This window comes from Solanum lycopersicum, chromosome 8 (assembly GCF_036512215.1).
Source record: "Solanum lycopersicum chromosome 8, SLM_r2.1".
In the NCBI taxonomy this organism is placed as follows: domain Eukaryota; kingdom Viridiplantae; phylum Streptophyta; class Magnoliopsida; order Solanales; family Solanaceae; genus Solanum; species Solanum lycopersicum.
The window spans coordinates 13,302,376-13,327,509 of NC_090807.1; the positions used below are offsets into that span (position 1 = coordinate 13,302,376).

Below are 25,134 nucleotides of genomic sequence, written 5' to 3' on the forward strand. Positions count from 1 at the left end.
ACTAAGATTATTTCTTAGTGAATTTTGATTTGTTATATTCAAAATAATTGTACTACCTAAATTTTAAGGACAATTATTTATCTACAAAATATCTTTCATTTTATTTAATTTTTTAATTATTTTTTTGCAAGTTTTAGTTATTTGTTCTTTTTTTAAAAACTCCATCTTATTTAGCTTAAATATTTTTGTGTGTGCATTCATATGATGGTACCTTATATACTTAAAAATGGAACTTTTTTTATTTATTTTGCTTAAAAATAGAACTTTCATCTTAAGTTTGATAGGAGCTGTTTTGTGTGATGGATAAAGAGAGTTGATTTCAAGATAAATTTTGTTATCCTTTATTTCCTTGTTTGGTTGCAAAGTTTGGAATAACTTATCCTAGGATTATAAATTAGTATCGGGATAAGTTATTCCTCACATAGGGTGGTATAGTAATCTCGGAATAACTTAAATTATTCCTCACATTGAGTGATATAGTAATTTCAGGATAAAATAAATAAATGACAAATATATTCCTTCAACCCTTTTTATACATTAATTTTCACATTTATATACATTTGCATTATTTTTAAATATCATGTATAATAATTTTCTACTACTCCTTATTTTCATGATAATTATTCATATTTTTCTATTAAAAATTAAACTACATAAATATAATCTTTATTTATGAATTTATTTGACCAACTCTTATTTTTATTTGTATTTTAATTTCTCATAAATATAAGAATTATCAAATAAATTCATAAATAAAAATTATATTAATTTAATGTAATTCTTAATAGAAATATATGAAGAATTATTATAAAAATAAGGAGTAGTGAAAATTTATATATATATATATATATATATATATATATATGAGAAAATAACTTATTTAAAATAAGTTAGGTGAAATTTACTCTCAAATAACATATAAACTTAATCTCTCACGTCAAAGGAAGCCTATTTATTTTATCGCTGATAAATAGACAAATAAAAATAAAAGGAGACAAGAGACGTAGCAGGAAAGTATATAGAAGAAATGTCATTTATCACGTGCTGCTTTAATTAATACTTTAGCCGTTTGCCATCTTTATAGACATGTCCATTTACCACTACGTACTTTCGGAAAGTGATGGCTGGCTATTTATGAACCAACTATATTATTAATGTTATTATTCATGTGTTAAAAACGTGGCTTTTACTTTTTTTTCTAAAATATACCCACCCACCCACCTTGAACCCTACCCACTACTTGTATGTATATATTCATCATTCAAAATCCTCTTGCTTATTTCATATCACAATCGAAGAAAATGAGAAGAAATTGTAATTTGGAGTTTAGGCTTATGCCACCTTCTCTTTCTACTTTTTCTCCTAACATTTGCAGTAATAATAATACATCCTCCTATTTTTCAATGTAAGTCTTCATTATTTTTAATCATTTTCTAATATTACATAGTGATTATAGTCATTGTACTGATTATGTATTTGTTTTTGTTTACTTATTATATAGGGAGGAGGATAAAGAAAGCACAGAATTAGAGCAGAAATCTGAGCCGTTAACCATATTTTACAATGGAAAACTTGTGGTTTCTCATGTTACTGACCTTCAGGTATATTTTTTTTTTCGCTTTTCATTTTCTGTAGCTTATTGTTATTTTTGAGGTGTATGGACGGACTTCTGTGAACATATACGTCAGTCTATCATGAGTATACATGATTATGTTTTTTTTTAAAAAATATATTAGTATGGAAGGATCTTTGTACGCTCATGAACGAACCTTACCATATAGTATTAAATAAATGATCCAACTCATAAACAAATTTCTAAATTTGTTAGGTTTTTTTTTTAGATTTTTTAACTGTGTCATTTTTTTATTTTATCACTGAACTACTCATAATTTATTCCTTTTAAGTAATGTTGATTGACGTGGAACTAAAGTATTGATAGAGAATACATATATTGTTCCAGAATTCATTACTCCAATTGATAATAAAATTGTTCGAGAATAGTTGTGTTTTACTTCAAGCAATTTGAACACATTACAAAATAAATTACTCAACCCAATAAGTTTAGAGATCTGTTTATTTACTTAGCTTAAAAAAATAGTTATGTTGTTACTTTTTCTTGTAATTTCTTTAAATAGACATGATGTAAACTAAAAAGTTAAAGAATATTTTTGATATATTATATATATATTTTTAGTTTAAATTATAAATTCATATATTTTTAATTCTACATCAAATTAAAATAAACAAATAAATTGAAGAGAGGCAATAGAGACATTTTTTCTTTAGTGTAAAGTTTGCTGAAATTTCGTGACAAATATCGAACTTTGGTAGAGACATTTTAGTCAACCAAGATGCACGTTTTTTTATTCATATAAAATCTTTATTTAGATTTTAAAAAAAATTGTAGCCATTAAAAAGAACCATTTTCATTTTCTTAAATAAGATAATTAAGATTGGGATTCAAATTATTTCACCAACCATACTTGCCGTAATAAATGACTTTTGTTAATTATTCTAATTTATTTATTTTTGTAAGCGCAGGCTAAAGCTATAATATATCTTGCAAGTAGAGAAACAGAGGAGAAAACAAACAAGAGTCTGTCACCAATATCTGAGCCATCATCACCATTATTACAACCTCAAACTGTGAAGAAATCTCTACAAAGATTTCTACAAAAAAGAAAAAGTAGAACTCAAACAACTTCGCCATATCATCACTAGCTTAGTTTAGTGCCATTATTTGTACATATATTTTGTATTTTTGGATCTAGAAATTAGCGTATCAGTTATTTTATACAAAATTTTCTTATTTAATTTTCTCTCTGTTTAGTTTAGGATAACATTACTCGTGTGGTGACAAGAACACACGCATATTGACAAAAAATGAAAATCAAGAAAGGATTTAGATGTGAAATCATTCATAGATATTATATTGTCTCTATACGAAATGGTAAAAAATATAAATAATCTTATTCAATATATATATATATATATATATTATATATATATATATATAATAGCATTATAATAACATTACTATTACAACTAAATAACAAAAATAAAAATAACACTACACACACATTTAAGATGATAAATATCAAGTTATAAACATACTTTTTAATAATAAACTACTTATAGCATATTATTATCAAGTCATAGCATATCAAGAAAAAATATATTATTCTCATTAATCTTTTTAAATAATAATTAACTTATTTAAATAATTACATTTATTATTCAATTACCTTTTTTAAATCAATGTATTTAATTAAATTAATTATTTTAAGTTGCCTTTCTTAAACAAAACTCTTTAACTAGTGCAAATTAAATTAAATATTATATAGTTACCTTTTAAAAAAAATTACTAAATAATAGGGATTTTATCATTCCATAATTAATAACTACCCATCAATATCTAAAATAATAATAGTTTTCTTAAACTGTCAGACGTTATTAAAAAAAATTATATTCCCCAAATATATTGTTCTACCCCAAACACTCACAAAATTTTCTTTTTGCACGCCTAGCATTTAATCTTCACCAAATTTGGCTAAAAAAACTTCTACTTTTAACATTATTCTTCACCAAGTCTTCCACTTTTGCACTCAAATCTTCCATTTTTGCACTCAAATCTTCATCTTTTGCACTCAAAAATGATATAATGCCGAAGAGAGACAATGAAACCCTGCGAAAAAGTAGAAGGTTGAATGATGAAGCAAGATCGGAGTTCCGTGGGATAGGGTTGACGAAGTAATCATCCCAGTCAGCATCAACGACAAATTTCATTGGTTCCTTGTTGTATTCCGGATCAAACGTAGATGTCTATATGTCTATGATTCGATGATGGGAGGATCTGTTCATTCAAGAAAAGTTAAAGAAGCTGTTGATAAACTTGCAACCATGATTCCTTTATTTCTGATGAGCACAGGGTTTTATAGCAAAAGACTTGATTTGTGTGTGAATAATCTCCCTGATTAACAACAAAAGTCACATTCTGAACTTCTCAGTATCAAGAATGTTACACATGTTCCTCAACAAGAAGAGAGTTCAAAGTATGTATAGTTGTTACATTATTTTTTCTTCATCTTAAATTAAATTTGCTTTTTGTCATTACAAAATTTTTATTATTTCAATTTTTTTTACAGTGATTGTGGTCTATACTCATCTCTCTTTGCCGAATACATGAGCAATGGTGTTTTTGATATATCACATATTGATATTGATTCAAAATATCATCGTCAAAGATATGGTACATTACTTTGGCTTTATGCAAAATCAAAGAATGATGAAGGCGCAATAATTGAAAGTGAAGTTACAGGAACAGTTGCTAGCAAGAAGGGTGGACCTCGAACTCATAAAGAACAAGTTATGGACACCAATTTCGTATCAGAAAGTAGAAATCTTCATGGCACAGTGTACATTTTTTTTGAATGACTTGTTTATTTTAACTTATGAACAATTTATGAATTTCTCAGGTTTTTATTATGAATACTGATGGTTTTGTATAAATTATTCTGATTATTATTAATTAAAAAATGTGTCTCACTTTGTATAAATTTTGAACGCAACAAGAAAATATAGAAACATTGTATGAATCATGTATGAACATTATATAAATTATGAATGTCATATTATAATTTAATATATAGAACATAGACAATATTATTTTTTAAAATTTTTTTTTATATAAATAACAGTCTACTTCAATATATATTTTATACAATGTTAAATGTGTATGATATTTGTATAAATTGCACTATTCAATATGTAATGTTAAATTCTTATATGCATAATGTATGAAAAATATATGAAATAGTACTGACATATGATTCAACATGACAATATGAATAAATATATAATTATACCTTAATAAATTGTGTATGACTTTTGCATAAATTTGTTTTGTATGAATACTATATGAATACTGTATACTTTTAAATACAAACAAAAACAGATGTTACTTATATTACTGGTATGAATACTGTATGAAAAATGTATGAATTATTTCATATAAATTCTTATATACATAATGTATGAAAATTATATGAAAATAGCACAGACGTATGATTCAACATGACAATATGAATAAATATATAATTATACCTTAATAATTGTGTATGACTTTTGCATAAATTTAATTTGTTGAATAATATATGAATACTGTATACTTTCAAATACAAACAGAAACAAATTTTACTTATATTACTGGTATGAATACGGTATGAAAAATGTAGAACATAAACATACATTATTTTTATATGCAACTATTGCTTGTATAAATGTATAGATTTTGTATATAGTCCTCATTCACTATGCAATAACTGTATGCATACTATATGATTATACTACTTATTAATGGTAACGAATGTTAATATATAAACAGTTGTATATACAATGTATGAAATTTGTATGAAAATTAATATGATTCAATAAAAAAAATAATGTTATAACAATGTAAATACTCAAAAATACAGATGTAACAGTAGGAAATCACTGTTTTTGTACAGGATAATTTGAATAGGTCTTCTTATTGTGTCCAACTTGATGGAATCTACTGCATGTGCTTTTTGTCCTCTTGAATTTCACATCAGCGAACCCCTTCCAGCGTTCAAATTTGGGTCTTCCCGCTAATCTTTTTGGACCGAGTGGCATTATTTTAGGCTTTGAAATATAACTTTGTATATCATATGTACTCTCGCACGGGATAGGCTCGACAGGAATGGCATAAGCATCTCTGAAATTCTTGAGGCTATAATATATTTTATCTCAACATAATTTATATTTTCTTCAATATTAAGTTGAGATGCTATATCATTAACTAAACCAATATAAAGAGTAAAAGTATCATATACGATGCCCTCTGTAACGACCTGTTTAGTCGTTTTGAGCAGCAGATTTTATTTCTGGAAAAACTGGCTGAGTCGACGGATCCCACGATGGACCGTCATGGGCACGACGGACCGTCGAGGGGGTCTCATTCCAAAACACTTAGAATTCTGAAAATTTGGGTACTGAAATCGACTCTCTAAACTTCGTAACGAAATGGCAGGACGGACCGTCGTGGGCACGACGGACCGTCACAGACCCTTTAATAGAATTGAGTCTCTGAACTTTGTGACGGAGCAGCAGGACGGACCGTCGCAGGCACGACGGGCCGTCACAGGCTGCATAATCCCAGGTTGGGTCGGATTTCTGTAATTATTTTAAGGGGCGTTTTGGACTATTCCGGCTTATAATTATAAAGTTAGTGGTTTAATATTAATAACTCAATTACTTGGGGGTTAAAAGAGGTAACCTTGAGTTAATTAGTGGGTTAAGTCCTCCTCTTTTATACTTAATTATACGCTAATTAGGGTAAAAGGAAGAGGGTTTGAATAAGAAAAATAGAAAGAACAAAGAGAGAGAGAGGATCGAACGAGAAAGAGGAGAAACGAGAAGAAGAACAAAGCTTTGAGAAATTGCTTGCTTGATCACGAATCTTCGGTGGAGGTAGGTTATGGTTTATGCTTTTCATAGTAAACTCTTAATAGCGAATGATATGTATTGGGTAGTGTTGTAAACCCTTCTATATGCTTAATTGTATGCTTGCATGAATGTGATTATGTAATTGTGATAAAATAAGCATGATGAGGCTATTGAATCCTAAATCTTGAAAAACCTCTTTGTTAATGATGATGCCTTAGTATGAAAGAAGGCTTGATGAACTAAAGTAATGAGATTGATGTGAAAGAAGGCTTGATGAACTAAAGTAATGAGATTGATGATGCCTTAGTATGAAAGAAGGCTTGATGAACTAAAGCAATAAGATTGATGATGCCTTAGTATGAAAGAAGGCTAGATGAATTAACAGAATGAGATTAGTGGAGAGGGTGTCACGAACCGACACGTAGAATTAGGGGATCAGGTGTCACGAACTGACACGTAGAATTAGGGGATCGGGTGTCACGAACCGACACGTAGAATTAGGGGATCGGGTGTCACGAACCGACACATAGAATTAGGGGATCGGAGTGTCACGTTCCGACACATAGTAGTAGGGGAGCGGAGTGTCACGTGCCGACACAAGAGGAATAAAGATAATGAATCTTGAAATTATGTTAATAAATTCGAATGAAAAGTACCTATTTCCCAAATGATATGATATGGAGGCTTGAGTCCTCATGAGTGTACTTGACGTTATTTATCAAAGATTCTTGTACATGTTGTTGCAACAGATTGAGTATTGTAGTTGATTTATGATATGATCTGATATATACTGTTTTCTATTTTGAGTTGGCCGATGATATCTACTCAGTACCCGTATTTTGTACTGACCCCTACTTGCATGTTGCTTTATTTGTTATTTGTGGAGTGCAGCAAACGTGCCGTCGTCTTCAACTCAACCGCAACTCTAGCCAGTCTTCATTACACCGAATTTCAGGGTGAGCTAATGCTTCTAGCTTGGACTGGATCTTCTTCTTCGTGTCTTGATGCCTTGAAGTTCCGGCATGGACTAGCTTTTTATTTATGTTTAGTTTCTTAGATACTCTTAGTCTTAGTAAATTGAGGATAGATGTTCTTGTGATGATGACTTCCAGATTTTGGGGATATTAATTGATAAATTTTAGAAGTTGTTAACTGATTTTGTTAATGAGTTTTAAGTCTTCCGCATTATTTTCTGTTTATTATTGGTAAATGATTGGGGTTTAGATTGGTTGGTTCGCTCACATAGAAGGATAAATGTGGGTGCCAGTCGCGGCTCGATTTGGGTCGTGACATACTTGGTATCAGAGCATTAGGTTCGTTGGTCTCATCACACAAGCACGAGTCTAGTAGAGTCTTAAGGAATGGTAGGGGGACACCTTTACTTTTCTTTGAGAGGCTATAAGACTTTAGGAAAATTCCATTCTTTCTTTCTTTCTTTAGTGCTATTACTTGGATCCAATTGGTATCTAGGTGATACAAATTGGTATCTGACCATCTTCACTCTATTTCGTAGATGGTTAGAACTAAAGCAACGACTGCACCAACATCAACACCGACAAGACAAGAAACTTCTGAGCCAGCCACTGGGGTTGTAGCTCGAAGAGGAGTAGTGGCGAGAGGCCATGGAAGAGGTCGTGGGAGGACGTCCTCTAGAAGAAGAGGACGAGCACCTAGCCCATCTGGTACTAGGGCGGTGACTCCTCCACCAACTGAGGAAGTAGTAAGAGAGGGTGAGGATGGGGAATATGAGCAAGTGCAGAATGAGGAATTACCACCCCAACCTACCCCAGAGATGATCAATCAGGTTCTTGCCTATCTTAGCGGGTTATCTGATCAAGGCCAGACACCTCAGTGTTTTCTGCACCAGCACCTCAGGTTCCGGAGGTACAACATGCAGCTACTTTGGCTCCCCGCATGGATGCCTCATGGAAATAGGCACGTTTCCTCGTCTGACTACAGGGTCTATAATGACAAATGATCAGCATGAAATTTTTAGTAAGTTCTTGAAATTGAAACCTCCAGTCTTCAAGGGAGCTGAATCTGAGGATGCTTACGATTTTCTGGTTGACTGTCATGAGCTACTACACAAGATGGGTATAGTAGAACGGTTTGGTGTTGAGTTTGTGACTTATCAGTTTCAAGGGAACGCCAAAATGTGGTGGCGGTCACATATTGAGTGTCAACCAACAGAGGCCCCACCTATGACTTGGGCATCATTCTCTAGCTTGTTTATGGAGAAGTATATCCCCCGGACTTTGAGGGATAGGAAAAGAGATGAGTTTTTGAGCCTAGAGCAAGGTAGGATGTCAGATACTGCATATGAGGCTAAGTTTTGTGCATTGTCCCGGTGTGCCACCCAACTTTGTTTCAGTCCACAAGAGCGGATTCGCCGTTTTGTGAAGGGATTGAAGTCAGAACTGCAGATTTCAGCCTTACAGGTAGCGGCTACGGCAAAATCCTTTCAAGAAGTGGTAGACTTCGTGATAGAGGTGGAAGGAGTGAAGCCAGACGACTTCACCATGGCATCGACATCAAAAAGGTTTCGAAAGGGAGGTGAGTTTAATGGTTCTTACTCTAAAGGACAGGGTTCAGGAGGTTACTCAGTCCGACCAATTCAGTCTTCACTACAGACTGTAGTTGGGGGTCCACCTCAGACCGGTCAACACTTCTCTGAGAGACCTATGCTTGACTCCAGGGAGTCTTATGGATGTGGGGAGACTGGACATATTAGGAGGAATTGTCCAAAACAGAGTTATAGATCCCCAATAGCTAGAGGTAGAGGTGGTCATGGTAGATGCCGTTATTCTGGAGGACGTGGTGGACGAGGTAATGGTGGTCACCAAAACGGCCGGGGTGATGGAAAAACTGGAGCCACTACAACACAACATGGTAGGGGCAATGGGCAGACAGGTGATAGGGCCCATTGTTACGCTTTCCCCGGGCGGTCTGAAGCGGAGACATCTGATGCTGTTAACACAGGTAATATTTTGATTTGTGATTGCATGGCTTCTGTATTGTTTGATCCTGGATCCACATTTTCTTATGTATCTTCTTCATTTGCTAATGGTCTTAATTTACATTGTGAATTTCTTGAGATGCCTATTCGTGTTTCTACTCTGGTGGCTGAGTCTGTGATAGTTGAAAAGGTATATAGGTCTTGTTTGGTGACTTTTGTGGGGAGCAATACTTATGTAGACTTGGTTATCTTAGAGATGGTTGATTTTGATGTAATTCTGGGTATGACTTGGCTTTCTCCGAATTTTGCGATCTTGGATTGTAATGCTAAAACTGTGACGTTAGCCAAGCCTGGGACAGTTCAGTTAGTGTGGGAGGGTGACTACACTTCCAATCCGGTTCGTATCGTCTCCTTTCTTCGTGCTAAGAGAATGGTTAGTAAGGGTTGCTTAGCTTTCTTGGCACATCTCAGGGATGATACCACCCAAGTACCTTCAATTGAGTCGGTTTCGGTAGTCCGTGAGATTCTGGATGTGTTGCCTGCAGATCTTCCTGGTATGCCACCGGATAGAGATATAGATTTTTGCATCGATCTGGAACCGCGTACTCGCCCCATTTCTATACCCCCTTATAGAATGGCTCCCGCGGAGTTAAGAGAGTTAAAGGCCCAACTTCAAGAGTTGTTGAGCAAAGGCTTCATTAGACCAAGTGCATCTCCTTGGGGTGCTCCGGTGTTATTTGTGAAGAAAAAGGATGGGAGTTTCCGGATGTGCATAGACTACCGGTAGTTGAACAAGGTAACTATTAAGAACAAATATCCCATTCCTCGCATTGATGACTTGTTCGATCAGTTACAAGGTGCTTGTGTCTTCTCTAAGATTGACTTGAGATCCGGTTATCATCAATTGAAAATACGGGCAACGGATGTGCCAAAGACTGCTTTTCGGACAAGGTATGGGCATTACGAATTTGTAGTGATGTCTTTTGGTCTTACGAATGCCCCTGCTGATTTCATGAGCTTGATGAATGGGATTTTTAAGCCATATCTGGATCTCTTTGTGATCGTATTTATTGATGATATACTGATATACTCAAAGAGCAAGAAAGAACATGAGGAGCATTTGAGAATTGTATTGGAAATGTTGAGGGAGAAAAAACTTTATGCCAAATTCTCCAAGTGTGAGTTTTGGCTAGATTCAGTGTCCTTCTTGGGGCACGTGGTGTTTTAGGATGGAGTGATGGTGGATCCTTCTAAGATTGAGACAGTGAAGAATTGGGTAAGACCTACTAATGTGTCAGAAATAAGGAGCTTTGTTGCTTTAGCTAGCTATTACCGTTGATTTGTCAAGGGATTCTCTTCCATTGCTTCCCAATTGACGAACTTGACTAAGTAGAATGTTCCATTTGTATGGTCGGACGAGTGTGAAGAAATCTTTCAGAAGCTCAAGACTCTGTTGACTACTGCACCAATTCTCACCTTGCCCGTGGAAGGTAAGAACTTCATTGTTTATTGTGATGCATCCTATTCTGGTTTGGGTGCAGTGCTAATGCAAGAGAAGAATGTAATTGCTTATGCTTCGAGGCAATTAAAGGTGCATGAACGTAACTATCCGACCCATGATTTGGAGTTGGCTGTGGTAGTGTTTGCATTAAAGCAATGGAGACATTATTTATATGGGGTTAAGTGTGAGGTCTACACGGATCATCGTATCCTACAGTATGTCTTTACTCAGAAAGATTTGAATTTAAGACAGAGAAGGTGGATGGAACTACTGAAGGATTATGACATCACTATCTTGTATCATCCGGGAAAGGCTAATGTTGTGGCAAATGCCTTAAGTAGAAAGGCAGGGAGCATGGGAAGTCTATCCCACTTGCAAGTTTCTACACGTCCATTGGCTAGAGAGGTTCAGACTCTGGCTAACGACTTGATGAGGTTAGAAGTAAATGAGAAGGGAGGATTGTTGGCTTGTGTGGAGGCAAGATCTTCTTTTCTTGACAAGATTAAGGGAAAACAGTTTGATGATGAGAAACTAAGCAGAATCCAAGATAAAGTATTGCGAGGAGAGGCTAAGGAAGCAAAAATCGATGAGGAAGGTGTTTTGAGAATCAAGGGAAGGGTATGTGTACCCCACATTGATGATTTGATCAACACTATTTTGACAGAGGCTCATAGTTCAAGGTACTCTATACATCCTGGTGCAACCAAGATGTATCGTGACCTAAAGCAACACTTTTGGTGGAGTAGAATGAAGCATGACATTGTGGAGTTTGTTTCCAACTGTCCAAATTGTCAGCAAGTAAAGTATGAACACTAGAGGCCCGGAGGAACACTTCAGAGAATGCCCATCCCTGAATGGAAGTGGGAGAGAATTGCAATGGACTTCGTGGTTGGTCTTCCAAAGACATTGGGGAAGTATGACTCCATTAGGGTAATTGTTGATAGGTTAACTAAGTTTGCTCACTTCATTCCGGTCAAGGTGACTTACAATGCAGAGAAGTAAGCCAAACTTTACATCTCGGAAGTGGTGCGATTGCATGGGGTTCCACTCTCCATTATATCAGATAGAGGTACGCAGTTTACTTCTAGGTTTTGAAAAACATTGCATGCGGAATCGGGTACTAGGTTGGACCTTAGTACTGCGTTCCATCCTCAGACCGATGGTCAGTCTGAGAGAATGATTCAAGTGTTGGAGGATATGCTTCGTGCATGTGTGATATAATTTTGTGGTCATTGGGATAACTTCTTACCCTTAGCGGAGTTTTCATACAACAATAGCTATCACTCAAGTATTGATATGGCTCCATTCGAAGCATTGTATGGGAGGAGATGTAGGTCTCCTATTGGTTGGTTTGATGCATTTGAGGTTAGACCTTGGGGTACTGACCTTTTGAGGGATTCATTAGAGAAAGTGAAATCTATTCAAGAAAAGCTTCTAGCGGCGCAAAGTAGGCAAAAGGAATATGTGGATCGCAAGGTTAGAGACTTGGAGTTTATGGAGGGTGAGAAAGTCTTGCTGAAGGTTTCGCCCATGAAAGGGGTGATGCGGTTTGGAAAAAGAGGTAAGTTGAGCCCAAGGTATATTGGACCATTTGAAGTACTTAAGCGAGTAGGGGAGGTGGCTTATGAATTAGCCTTGCCTCCAGGACTGTCAGGAGTGCATTCGGTGTTTCATGTGTCTATGTTGAAAAGATACCATGGGGATGGAAACTACATTATCCGTTGGCATTCAGTGTTGCTTGATGAGAATTTGTCTTATGAGGAGGAACCTGTTGCTATTTTAGATAGAGAAGTCCGCAAGTTGGGGTCAAGGGAGATTGCATCCATCAAAGTTCAATGGAAGAATCGACTAGTTGAAGAAGCCACTTGGGAGAAAGAGGCTGATATGCTAGAAAGATACCCACACCTGTTTACAGATTCATGTACTCCTTTTCGCCCTTGTTTTCCTTCTTATGATCGTTCGAGGACGAACGATGGGTAAATTGGTATCTATTGTAACGACCTGTTTAGTCGTTTTGAGCAGCAGATTTTATTTCTGGAAAAACTGGCTGAGTCGACGGATACCACGACGGACCGTCATGGCACGACGGACCGTCGAGGGGGTCTCGTTCCAAAATACTTAGAATTCTGAAAATTTGGGTACTAAAATCGACTCTCTGAACTTCGTAACGAAATGGCAGGACGGACCGTCGTGGGCACGACGGACCGTCACAGACCCTTAATAGAATTGAGTCTCTGAACTCTGTGACGGAGCAGCAGGACAGACCGTCGCAGGCACGACGGGCCGTCATAGGCTGCGTAATCTCAGGCTGGGTCGGATTTCTGTAATTATTTTAAGGGGCGTTTTGGACTATTCTGGCTTATAATTATAAAGTTAGTGGTTTAATATTAATAACTCAATTACTTGTGGGTTAAAAGAGGTAACCTTGAGTTAATAAGTGGGTTAAGTCTTTATCTTTTATACTTAATTATATGCTAATTAAGGTAAAAGGAAGAGGGTTTGAATAAGAAAAATAGAAAGAACAAAGAGAGAGAGATGATCGAACGAGAAAGAGGAGAAACGAGAAGAAGAACAAAGCTTTGAGAAATTGCTTGCTTGATCACGAATCTTCGGTGGAGGTAGGTTATGGTTTATGCTTTTCATAGTAAACTCTTAATAGCGAATGATATGTATTGGGTAGTGTTGTAAACCCTTCTATATGCTTAATTGTATGCTTGCATGAATGTGATTATGTAATTGTGATCAAATAAGCATGATGAGGCTATTGAATCCTAAATCTTGAAAAACCTCTTTGTTAATGATGATGCCTTAGTAAGAAAGAAGGTTTTATGAACTAAAGAAATGAGATTGATGATGCCTTAGTATGAAAGAAGGCTTGATGAACTAAAGTAATGAGATTGATGATGCCTTAGTATGAAAGAAGGCTTGATGAACTAAAGTAATAAGATTGATGATGCCTTAGTATGAAAGAAGACTAGATGAATTAACAGAATGAGATTAGTGGAGCGGGTGTCACGAACCGACACGTAGAATTAGGGGATCGGGTGTCACGAACCGACACGTAGAATTAGGGGATTGGGTGTCACGAACTGACACATAGAATTAGGGGATCGGGTGTCACAAACCGACACGTAGAATTAGGGGATCGGGTGTCACGAACCGATACGTAGAATTAGGGGATCGGAGTGTCACGTTCCGACACATAGTAGTAGGGGAGCGGAGTGTCACGTGCTGACACAAGAGGAATAATGATAATGAATCTTGAAATTATGTTAATAAATTCGAATGAAAAGAACCTATTTCCCAAATGATATGATATGGAGGCTTGAGTCCTCATGAGTGTACTTGACGTTATTTATCAAAGATTCTTGTACATGTTGTTGCTACAGATTGAGTGATGTAGTTGATTTATGATATGATCTGATATATACTGTTTTCTATTTTGAGTTGGCCGATGATATCTACTCAGTACCCGTGTTTTGTACTGACCCCTACTTGTATGTTTCTTTCTTTGTTATTTGTGGAGTGTAGCAAACGTGCCGTCGTCTTCAACTCAACCGCAACTCTAGCCAGTCTTCATTACACCGAATTTCAGGGTGAGCTAATGCTTCTAGCTTGGACTGGATCTTCTTCTTCGTGTCTTGATGCCTTGAAGTTCCGGCATGGACTAGCTTTTTATTTATGTTTAGTTTCTTAGATACTCTTAGTCTTAGTAAATTGAGGATAGATGTTCTTGTGATGATGACTTCTAGATTTTGGGGATATTAATTGATAAATTTTAGAAGTTGTTAATTGATTTCGTTAATGAGTTTTAAGTCTTCCGCATTATTTTCTGTTTATTATTGGTAAATGATTGGGGTTTAGATTGGTTGGTTCGCTCACATAGAAGGATAAATGTGGGTGCCAGTCGCGGCTCGATTTGGGTCGTGACACCCTCCATCTCAAAGTCGACGTATTTTCCTGTGTTCACGACATTAAATTTACATTTAGTGCATCACATAATACATACAAAATTCATACACAATTTAAATACAATTCACTGATATATACAAAAAAATACAATTTAATACACATTTAATACAATGTTTATACACAATTCACACATATGAAAGTATGAAAAATCAATTCATTCACAAATATTATACAATTCACTGCTACATAAAATCTAAAATGCACTTTCATACACAATTTATACAATTTAATAAAAATTATATACACAATTAATCCAACCTTTATACAGAATTCATATATATATATATATATATAACAAATCAATCACTGATATATACAATAAAAAAAATGGACGTTCACACATATTTCATACAATATATTGATACATTACATACATAAATAATGCAGTATTCATATTTCACCAATATACAAAATTTTAACATCTGACAATTTAAATATAATATGGAATAGCTGTTACCAAAAATTCACATTTCATATAACGTTCAAACAATATCAATACAAATTGTCAGATTTTGTTCATAATTTTTTCATAATAAAAACTGCAAATTGATTCAAAATCTGTAAATTTTTGTATTTTATCTAGTAATCAATTATCACACCAAACTTCATTTTAATTACATATCAAAAGAAAATTACTATTACGTAATATTTATTACCAGAAACACATCGTAATTGTATCACAAAAAAATACATCAAATCAACATCTGCAATAAAACAGTAATCAATTATCACACCAAACTTCATTTTAATTACATATCAAAAGAAAATTACTATTACGTAATATTTATTATCAGAAACACATCTTAATTGTATCACAAAAAAATACATCAAATCAACATCTGCAATATAATAGAAATAAAAAAAACGACACATTCCATACACGGCAACAAAAAAAATATAATTACAACCAATAATTTATAATTAAAACCTAACAAATCTTGATCCATTTGCCACCATGTTTAATTAAAATTGACACAATTTTATCCATCAAATCAAATCTAAACATTTTCAACCTTCAATTTTAATTATTTTTCAAAAAAAAAATGAAAAAATATATCAATATTCAAATATAAGAATAATCTTCACTTTCTGAAGAAAAAAATCAAACAATGCGCGTTTATGGAAAGAAGATAACAGATTAGAGTTTTTTAAGGATAAAAATCATAATTTATCAGCATTTAAAACAAATTGAGACATTTATGGTGTCTATCTATTATTAAAATATTTTCAAATCCCTTAAAATGTGCACATAAGTTATCAGTTAATAATAATAACTAATTTCACGCACATTATCTAATTTTAAATTAATCCATTTTTTTTGTTTACTATCTAATTTTACAAAATTAAAATTAATATTATTTTCTTTTTAAAAAAAGGCTATAACTTGATATATTAAATGTTATAGAATGAAAATCAAACTGTTATGCCATAACTTGAGAATATGACTTCAAAAAATTTAAAGAAAAAAGAGAAAGTAAAAATATAATAGGGGTAGAGGAATTAACAGAAAAATTAGCTAAAATAGAAATCACTTAAAAAAAGAAAAAACAATTAAAAACAGAAGAAATGGACATTCTTTTAGCTAGATCAAAAATGGAGAAGGACAAGAAAAACCTAGACAAAGCTACTCCCGAAATAGTATAGGCAACAATTTCATATCAAGAATATTAAATAAAAGGAATAAAGAAGATAACAACCAACAGTTAGATGAAATAATTGATGTAGATAAGGATATACAAATTTTTCAACAAAACCAATTAAGATAGTTAAACCCTAAAGTCTTATATAATACAAATTACAAATCTCACTTATACATGCACTATAGAGAAGAACAATTATCAGTAATAGAAAAAAGTTCAGTAGCCCTAAATCTTATAAACTCAGATTCTCTAGTAGAATTAAAAAATGTAAGAAAAGACTTAATGCATATGGGACTAATAATAATAGGTATTAAAGGATTAACTATAAAAAATTTAGGAACAAAGATATTAATTGTAATGTACGATACCAGATGGTCAGACCTAAAAAAATCAATTATAGGATTAACTGAGGTATACATGACAAATCATGGAGGAATATTTTTTTATAAGCCCAGACTTTATGATGAATTTAAAAAAAATGGAAAACATATTAAAATAGGAATAGAAACTAAAGGATATGAAGAAATGCAAAGTGAAAAAAACCTACTAATGTGTATATGATTTCTAGAAAAAATAACAGACAATAGCAATACTAGATTTAAACTACAGATAAATGATGTAGCAGAAGTAATGGTGTCACGACCCAAACCGGGTTGCGACTGGCACCCACACTTTCCCTCCTATGTGAGCGAACCAACCAATCTAACCTTAACATTTCAATATAATATCAACAGAAAGTAATGCTGAAGACTTAAACTCATTAAATAAAGACCAATTCATTAACTTCTAAAATTCAACATCTATTATTCCCCCAAAATCTGGAAGTCATCATCACAAGAACATCTACGATCAAATGACTAAACTAAGAATATTCTAAAAGCTAAAAATACATAAGAAGCTAGTCCATGCCGGAAGTTCAAGGCATCAAGACTTGAAGAAGGAGATCCAGTCCAAGCTAGAAGCATTAGCTCACCTTGAATTTCCGATATAGTAAGACTGACTTGAATTACTGTTGAGTTGAAGACGATGGCACGTTTGCTGCACTCCACAAATAAACAAGAAGAAAACATAAAAGTAGGGGTCAGTACAAAACACGGGTACTGAGTAGATATCATCGGCCAACTCAAAATAGAAAACAATATATATAAGCAATATCATAAACTCAACTATGATACTCAGCATGTAGCAACAACAAGTACTATATCATTAACCATTACCATCAAGTTCACACATGAGGACTCAAGCCTCAATACCATACTCATTTGGGAATTATGTTCTTTAGATTGAGTATATTAACACCTTTCAAGATTCATTATCTTTATTTCTCTTGTGTCGGTACGTGACACTCCGCTCTCTCATATTCATTAATCCTCTTGTGTCGGTACGTGACACTCCGATCCCCTAAATCTACGTGTCGGTTCGTGACACCCGATCCCCTAAATCTACGTGTCGGTTCGTGACACCCGATTCCCTAATTCTACGTGTCGGTTCGTGACACCCGATCTCCTAAATTTACGTGTAGGTTCGTGACACCCGATCCCCTAATTCTACGTGTCGGTTCGTGACACCCGATCCCCTAAATCTACGTGTCGGTTCGTGACACTCGATCCCCTAAATCTACGTGTCGGTTCGTGACACCCGATCCCCTAATTCTACGTGTCGGTTCGTGACACCCGATCCCCTAATCTCTTTCTATCAATTCATCAAGCCTTCTTTCTCACCAAGGCATCATCAATCTCATTACTTTAGTTCATCAAGCCTTCTTTTATATCAAGGCATCATCATTAACAAGAGATTAGGTTTTTATCAAGATTTGGGATTCAATAGCTTCATCATGCTTAATATAATCACAATTATATAATCACGTTCATGCATGCATACAATTAAGCACATAGCAGGGTTTTACAATACTACCAATACATATCATTCTCTATTAAGAGTTTACTATGAAAGCATGAAAACCATAACCTACCTCCACCGAAGATTAGTGATCAAGCAAGCAAATTTTTCTCCAAAGCTTTGTGTTTCCCCTTCTCGATCGTCTCTCTCTCTATCGATTCCCTTCTCTCTTTTTCTGTTCTTTTCTTTTTCTTATTCCAACCCTCTTTCTTTTACCCTAATTAGTATATAATTAAGAATAAAAGATGGCAATAATGCCCCACTAATTAACTTAAGGTTACTTCTTTTAACCCCCAAGTAATTAGACTTATTAACATTAACCCACTAACTTTATAATTAAGGCAAGAATAGTCAAAAACGTCCCTTAAAACATATCAAGAAATCTGACCCGGACTGGGATTGCGCAACCTGTGACGGGCCGTCGTGCCTGCGACGGTTCGTCCTGCAGGTCGTCGCAGAGTTCAGATACCCAAATTTCCGCCAAGGGTCTGTGACGGTCCGTCCTGCCATTTCATTACGAAGTTCAGAGAGTCGATTTTCAGTACCCAATTTTCAGTTTTTCTAAGTGTTTTGAAACGAGACCCTGCGACGGTCCGTCGTGCCCATGACGGTCCGTCGTGGGGTCCATCGCTTCTGCCAGTTTTTCCAGAATTGAAGTCTGCTACTCAAAACGACTAAACAGGTTGTTACAAATGGGTAATAAAGGAATAAAACTAATAAAACCTATAAAGATAAACCCTGAAGAATACACAGGATTAGATTGGAAATTAGATGATTTTAAGAAAAAAGAAAGTCTAACTCTTGATGCTCATCTAATGTACATAAATTCTAAAGGAGAGCCCTCGATTAGATTTACAGATTATAACTATGTAACTCTAAGAGATATAGAAGAAGAAAGCGTTGTTAAAGAAGTACCGTTAGAAGGAATGAACATGAAAATAATATTAGAAGAAGAATTTGCAGTAGACTTAGCTATAGAAAAAGCAAAGGAGATAAGTTACAAAGGAGATAAGTTACAACACCATAAATAAATTATTTAAATGTAAAGGATATAAACTAGGAAATCTAGACTTAAACAAGGTAACATCTCATTTTAAAATATGTGAATTCAGGACAGATAATAGAGGCTATAGATTAGAAAAATAATTACAAGAAAAATTAGAAAAAGCTAATAACATAATAAGAGAACTATAAGAAAGTGATAGCGAACAACAGAGTCAGAATCTATAATTAGCCAGGAAAAATTAATGGAGTTAGCAAGCTCAAGTAGACCATTTCAAAGAACAACAGAACAAGGATATACTGGAGACAATAGTACCGAAAATATACCACAAAGAAGAGTGTATACAAAGTGATGTTCCCCCGACAAATATAAACTCAATAGAAAAAGAATGCCTATAGAAGAACCAATAATACTACAAAAAGGAGAAAGTAAAGGAAAAATATTAAACATAGCAGCACATGATCCACAAAGATGAAATTCAGTAATAGACGTATGGAAAAGAATAACTGTATCAAATTTCATAAAAAATTATACTGAAACAAATAGACGTATGGAAAGGAATAACTGTATCAGATTTCATAAAAAATTATACTGAAACAAATACAGAAACCATGTATAAGTACTTAGAAACCTTTTTAGGAGAATCCATCAAAGCATTATGGGAAGCCTATAAGATAGAGTTCCCACAAAGGTTCCAAATATTTGGTATTATTAAGATCAAATCTATACAATTTTACCAATAAAATTCATACATTACTAACAGGAGAAGACCCTAATAGTGAATTAGTAACATTACAAAGAAATGCGGTAATAAAATTAGAACAGTTAAGTATAAGTAACTGGTACCATATAAAGAAATTCTTAAGTGATTATTTTTACTACTGTACAATTAGTGGTAATGCTTTCGACCAAGATCTAAGAAAAAAGTTATTCAATAAATTGCCTGGAGCTTTAGGGAGAGAAATAGAAGACAAATGGAGTAAACGAGAAGGAGTATTACAAAATCCTCAGACTAAATGGTCAATAGGCCATAGAATACAACATATAAAGGAATTATTACAAGAAAAATGCACGCACCTACAAATACAAAAACAATTAAAATAAAATGAGATAAAATTTTATAAATATGTAATATACACTGCTCAAATTTATGATAAAGAACAATATAAAAGAAAGAAGTATAAAAAGTATAAACCACAATATAATAAAAGATATAGTAAGAAAGGATACTTTCTTAGAAAATCTTTGGCTAGAAAATCATATCTAAATAGAGATAGACATGTTAGAAAATACAGAACAGATAGAAACTATAAAAATAAGCTTGAATGTTTCACACGTGGAAGTACAGAACATTTAGCAAATACTTGTCCTAAAAGGTATAACACAAAAACTAGAAATGCTCAATTAGTAGAAGAATTTAATGAAGCATTATTGAATGTAGACGAATATATGCAAGATAATGAGAGTATTTACTCTATAGTAAGTATTGATGTAGAAGTACAGACTAAATAAGAAGGAGAAGAACTAATTAATGAAACAGGGTTAGAAGACCTGACTTTAGAAGATTTACAAGTTAACTTTATGAACGTAGTAGAATGCGAACATAATTTTGAAAAGGATACAGGTCGAGATAGCAATCAATGCCGTTGGTGCAAATGGTATTCTAGCAAAAATAAAAGAGCTAAATGTAATAAATGTTTTAAAGAAGGATGCATAACTTGCATAGAAAGCCAACTAGGACTAATAATCCAAAATAAAAAAGAAATATATATAAATGAACCCTTAATAAATCTTAAAGTATTAGTGTAGAAACAAAGGTAAAAGAATTAGAGGAAAGAATAATAAGATTAGAAAAGGGGAAACATATTGAATCATTGCCATCAATAGACAATCAAGAATTAATGAATGAAGAATTTAATACCTTAATATGTAATGAAGATAAAAAAAATATTGTTAAAGTATTAACAAGACTTCAATTAGGAGAATACGAAATAGAAACATTACTATTAGTAGATTCAGGATGTACTAACAACATCCCTAACAAGAAAATAGTACCTTCAGAACTAATAAAAAATCTAGCAAAGCCGCTTGCAGCCATGCAAATGGACGGAACACATAATGTATACAGACACTATATAGATAAAGCACATATTAGTTTTTTAAACACATATTCAGAATTCTATAAACCTACTTATAAAATGGATAAACTATGGGTAAGAGACTTGAATATAAGTGTAGATTTTGTATTAGGATTAGATTTTATACTATATAATAAAGGAGGCACTATTATAACAAGTGATGGAATAATTTTTCTAAAAAGCATCACTCATACAACGATTTTAATTAGTAAACCTAATACTAAAATTAGACACAAATTAAAAGAAAAATATTGCGATAATTGTGAAAATAATTCAACATGCAGTAAATTAGGTTGTAATATAATATCTGAAAATTTACCAAAAATAGAAGAGTTAGAAGGGATGAGTTAATTAAAAATTATGTCTTAGTAGAAATGGCAACAAAATTATATAATTTTAAAACAGGAATTCAGATAATAGGACAAATAAAAAAACAACAAGACTTAGATAACATTATAAAAATCCTAGATCAAATAGAAATAATGTCACGACCCAAAACGCGTCGTGAGTGGCACCCACATTTATCCTCCTATGTAAGCGAACCAACCAATCTAAACCCCAACGTTTTAACCATAATAAACAGAAAATACAATGCGGAAGACTTAAAACTCATTAACGAAATCAATAAATAACTTCTAAAACTCAATACTCATTATTCCCAAAATTTGGAAGTCATCATCACATGAACATCTATCCTCAACTTACTAATCTAAGATTATCTAAGAAGCTAAAATCAGTAAAAAGCTAGTCCATGCCGAAAGTTCAAGGCATCAAGACATGAAGAGGAAGATCCAGTCCAAGCTAGAAGCATTAGCTCACCCTGAAATCCGGTGTAATGAAGACTGGCTAGAGTTGCGGTTGAGTTGAAGATGACGGTACGTTTGCTGCACTCCACAAATAACAAAGAAAAACAATTAAAAGTAGGGGTCAGTACAACCACAAGTACTGAGTAGATATCATCGGCCAACTCAAAATAGAAAAAAGTATATATCAGATAATAACATAAAATAAACCATATTCCTCAACAGGTGAAAGCAACAAGTTCACAAATCATGTGTAACCACATCAAACACACCTATGAGAACTCAAGTCTCCACACCATACTCATTTGGGATATAGGTTCTTTTCATTCGACTTTATTAACATAATTTCAAGATTCATTATCTTTATTCCTCTTGTGTCGGTACGTGACACTCCGCTCCCCTACTACTACGTGCCGGAAAGTGACACTTTGATCCCCTAATTCTACGTGTCGGTTCGTGACACCCGATACCCTAATTCTACGTGTTGGTTCGTGACACCCGATCCCCTAATTCTACGTGTCAGTTCATGACACCCGATCCCCTAATTCTACGTGTCGGTTCTTGACACCCGATCCCCTAATTCTACGTGTCAGTTCGTGACACCCGATCCCCTAATTCTACGTGTCGGTTTGTGACACCCGCTCCACTAATCTCATTCTATTAATTCATCAAGCCTTCTTTTATACCAAGTCATCATCAATCTCATTACTTTAGTTCATCAAGCCTTCTCTTATACCAAAGCATCATCAATCTCATTATTTTAGTTCATCAAGCCTTCTTTTATACCAAGGCATCATCAATCTCATTACTTTAGTTCATCAAGCCTTCTTTTATATCAAGGCATCATCAATCTCATTACTTTAGTTCATCAAGCCTTCTTTTATACCAAGGCATCGTCATTAACAAGGTAAATTTAGGATTAGAGATTCAATAGACTCATCATGCTTATTCATCACAATTATATAATCACATCATGTAAGCACACAATTAAGCATATAGAAGGTTTTATAATACTACCCAACACATATCATTCGCTATTAAGAGTCTACTACGAATAGCATAAAAACCATAACCTACCTCCACCGAAGATTCGTGATCAAGCAAGCAATTTTCCAAAGCTTTGTTTCCTCTTCGTTTCCCTCTTCTCTCGATCGTTCTCTTTCCCTCTCCTTGTTCTTTCTATTTTTCTTATTCAAACCCTCTTTCTTTTACCCTAATTAGCATATAATTAAGTATAAAAGATGATGAATTAACCCATTAAATGATTCAAGGTTATCTCTTTTAACCCTCAAGAAATTGGATTATTAATATTCAACCACTAACTTTATAATTATAAGCAGGAATAGTCCAAAACGCCCCTTAAAAAATTTAACAGAAATCCGACCCAGCCTGGGATTACGCAGTCTGTGACGGGCCGTCGTGCCTGCGACGGTTTGTCCTGTTGAGTCGTCACACAGTTCAGAGAATCAATTTTTACTAAAGGATCTGTGACGGCCCGTCATGCCTGTGACGGTCCGTCCTGCCACTTCATCACGAAGTTCAGAGAGTCGATTTCAGTACCCAAATTTCAGAATTCTAAGTGTTTTGGAACGAGACTCCCTCGACGGTCCGTCGTGGGATCCGTCATCTCAGCCAGTTTTTCCAGAAATAAAATCTGCTGCTCAAAACGACTGAACAGGTCGTTACAAATAATAGGTGAAAAGCCTTTAAAACATTGGGAAAATAACAAAATTGTGTGCAAATTAGACATTATAGATTCCGAATATATAATAAAAACTGCTGCGATAGAAGCAACTAATCAAGATTTAGAAGATTTTAGTATACAAATTAAAGAATTGTTATAGTTAGGAGTAATAAAAAGATCAACCTCAAAACACAGATCGACAACATTTATGGTAAAAAATCATAATGAAATAGTTAGAGGAAAATCTAGAATGGTAATAAATTATAAAAGATTAAACGATAACATTAGAACAGACGAATATAAATTATCAAATAAAATAGAACTAATAAATAGAATACAAGGCAAAAGAATATTTAGTAAGTTTGATTGTAAATCAGGATACTGGCAAATAAAAATGCACCCGGATAATATTGAATGGACAACTTTTACATGTCCAGAAGGATATTTTGAATGATTAGTCACACCATTCGCTCTAAAAACTGCGCTTCCAATTTTCCAAAGAAAAATGGATGAAATATTTGGAGAATACAAAAGATTTGATCTAGTATATGTAGATGATATATTAGTATTTAGTAAAGATATAAAAGGACACTTAGGACATTTACAGACAGTGTTTAGGTTATTTGTTAATAATGGATAATAATTAGTAAAAAGTAAATGGAACTATGTTAGAACTACATAAATTTTTTAAAAATTACATTAGGAGAACAAAAAATTAAACTGCAACCTCATGTAGCCAAAAAAACCATAGATATGCCAGATAGATTAAATAGTTTAAAAGACCTGCAAAATTTTTTAGGAATAAGAAACTACGCTAGACCATTTATTAAAGATATAGGAAAACTTGCAGGACCATTATATTCTAAGACAAGAAGCAAATGATAGAGAAATTTTAATAAAAAAGATATAAAATTAGTACAAAAAATAAAGGATAAAATAAAAAATATTTCTGATCTTAATATGTCTTTAGAATTAGATTATTTAATTATTGAAACAGATGATAGCATAGAAGCATGGGGAGCAGTATTAAAAGCTAGACCTCATAAATATAGTCCTGACAAAAAAAAAAGAAT

At 33.7% G+C, this 25,134-nt stretch overlaps 1 protein-coding gene across 1 annotated transcript; it reads left to right on the forward strand.

The window, feature by feature from the left end:
• Positions 1-1,112: 1,112 nt before the first annotated feature.
• LOC101253212 (protein TIFY 5A-like) lies at positions 1,113-2,814 on the forward strand. The gene is made up of 3 exons (XM_004244873.5): positions 1,113-1,405; positions 1,502-1,601; positions 2,542-2,814. Exons 1-3 carry the CDS (start codon positions 1,245-1,247, stop codon positions 2,719-2,721), a joined length of 441 nt encoding a protein of 146 aa, XP_004244921.2. The 5' UTR covers positions 1,113-1,244; the 3' UTR covers positions 2,722-2,814.
• The last annotated feature ends 22,320 nt before the right edge of the window (positions 2,815-25,134 follow it).

Coding starts and splice junctions, on each gene's coding strand:
- LOC101253212 (XM_004244873.5), top strand. CDS start 1,245: ATGTATATATTCATCATTCAAAATCCTCTTGCTTATTTCATATCACAA. Junction 1,406..1,501: donor ACATCCTCCTATTTTTCAAT/GTAAGTCTTCAT, acceptor CTTATTATATAG/GGAGGAGGATAAAGAAAGCA. Junction 1,602..2,541: donor CTCATGTTACTGACCTTCAG/GTATATTTTTTT, acceptor TTGTAAGCGCAG/GCTAAAGCTATAATATATCT.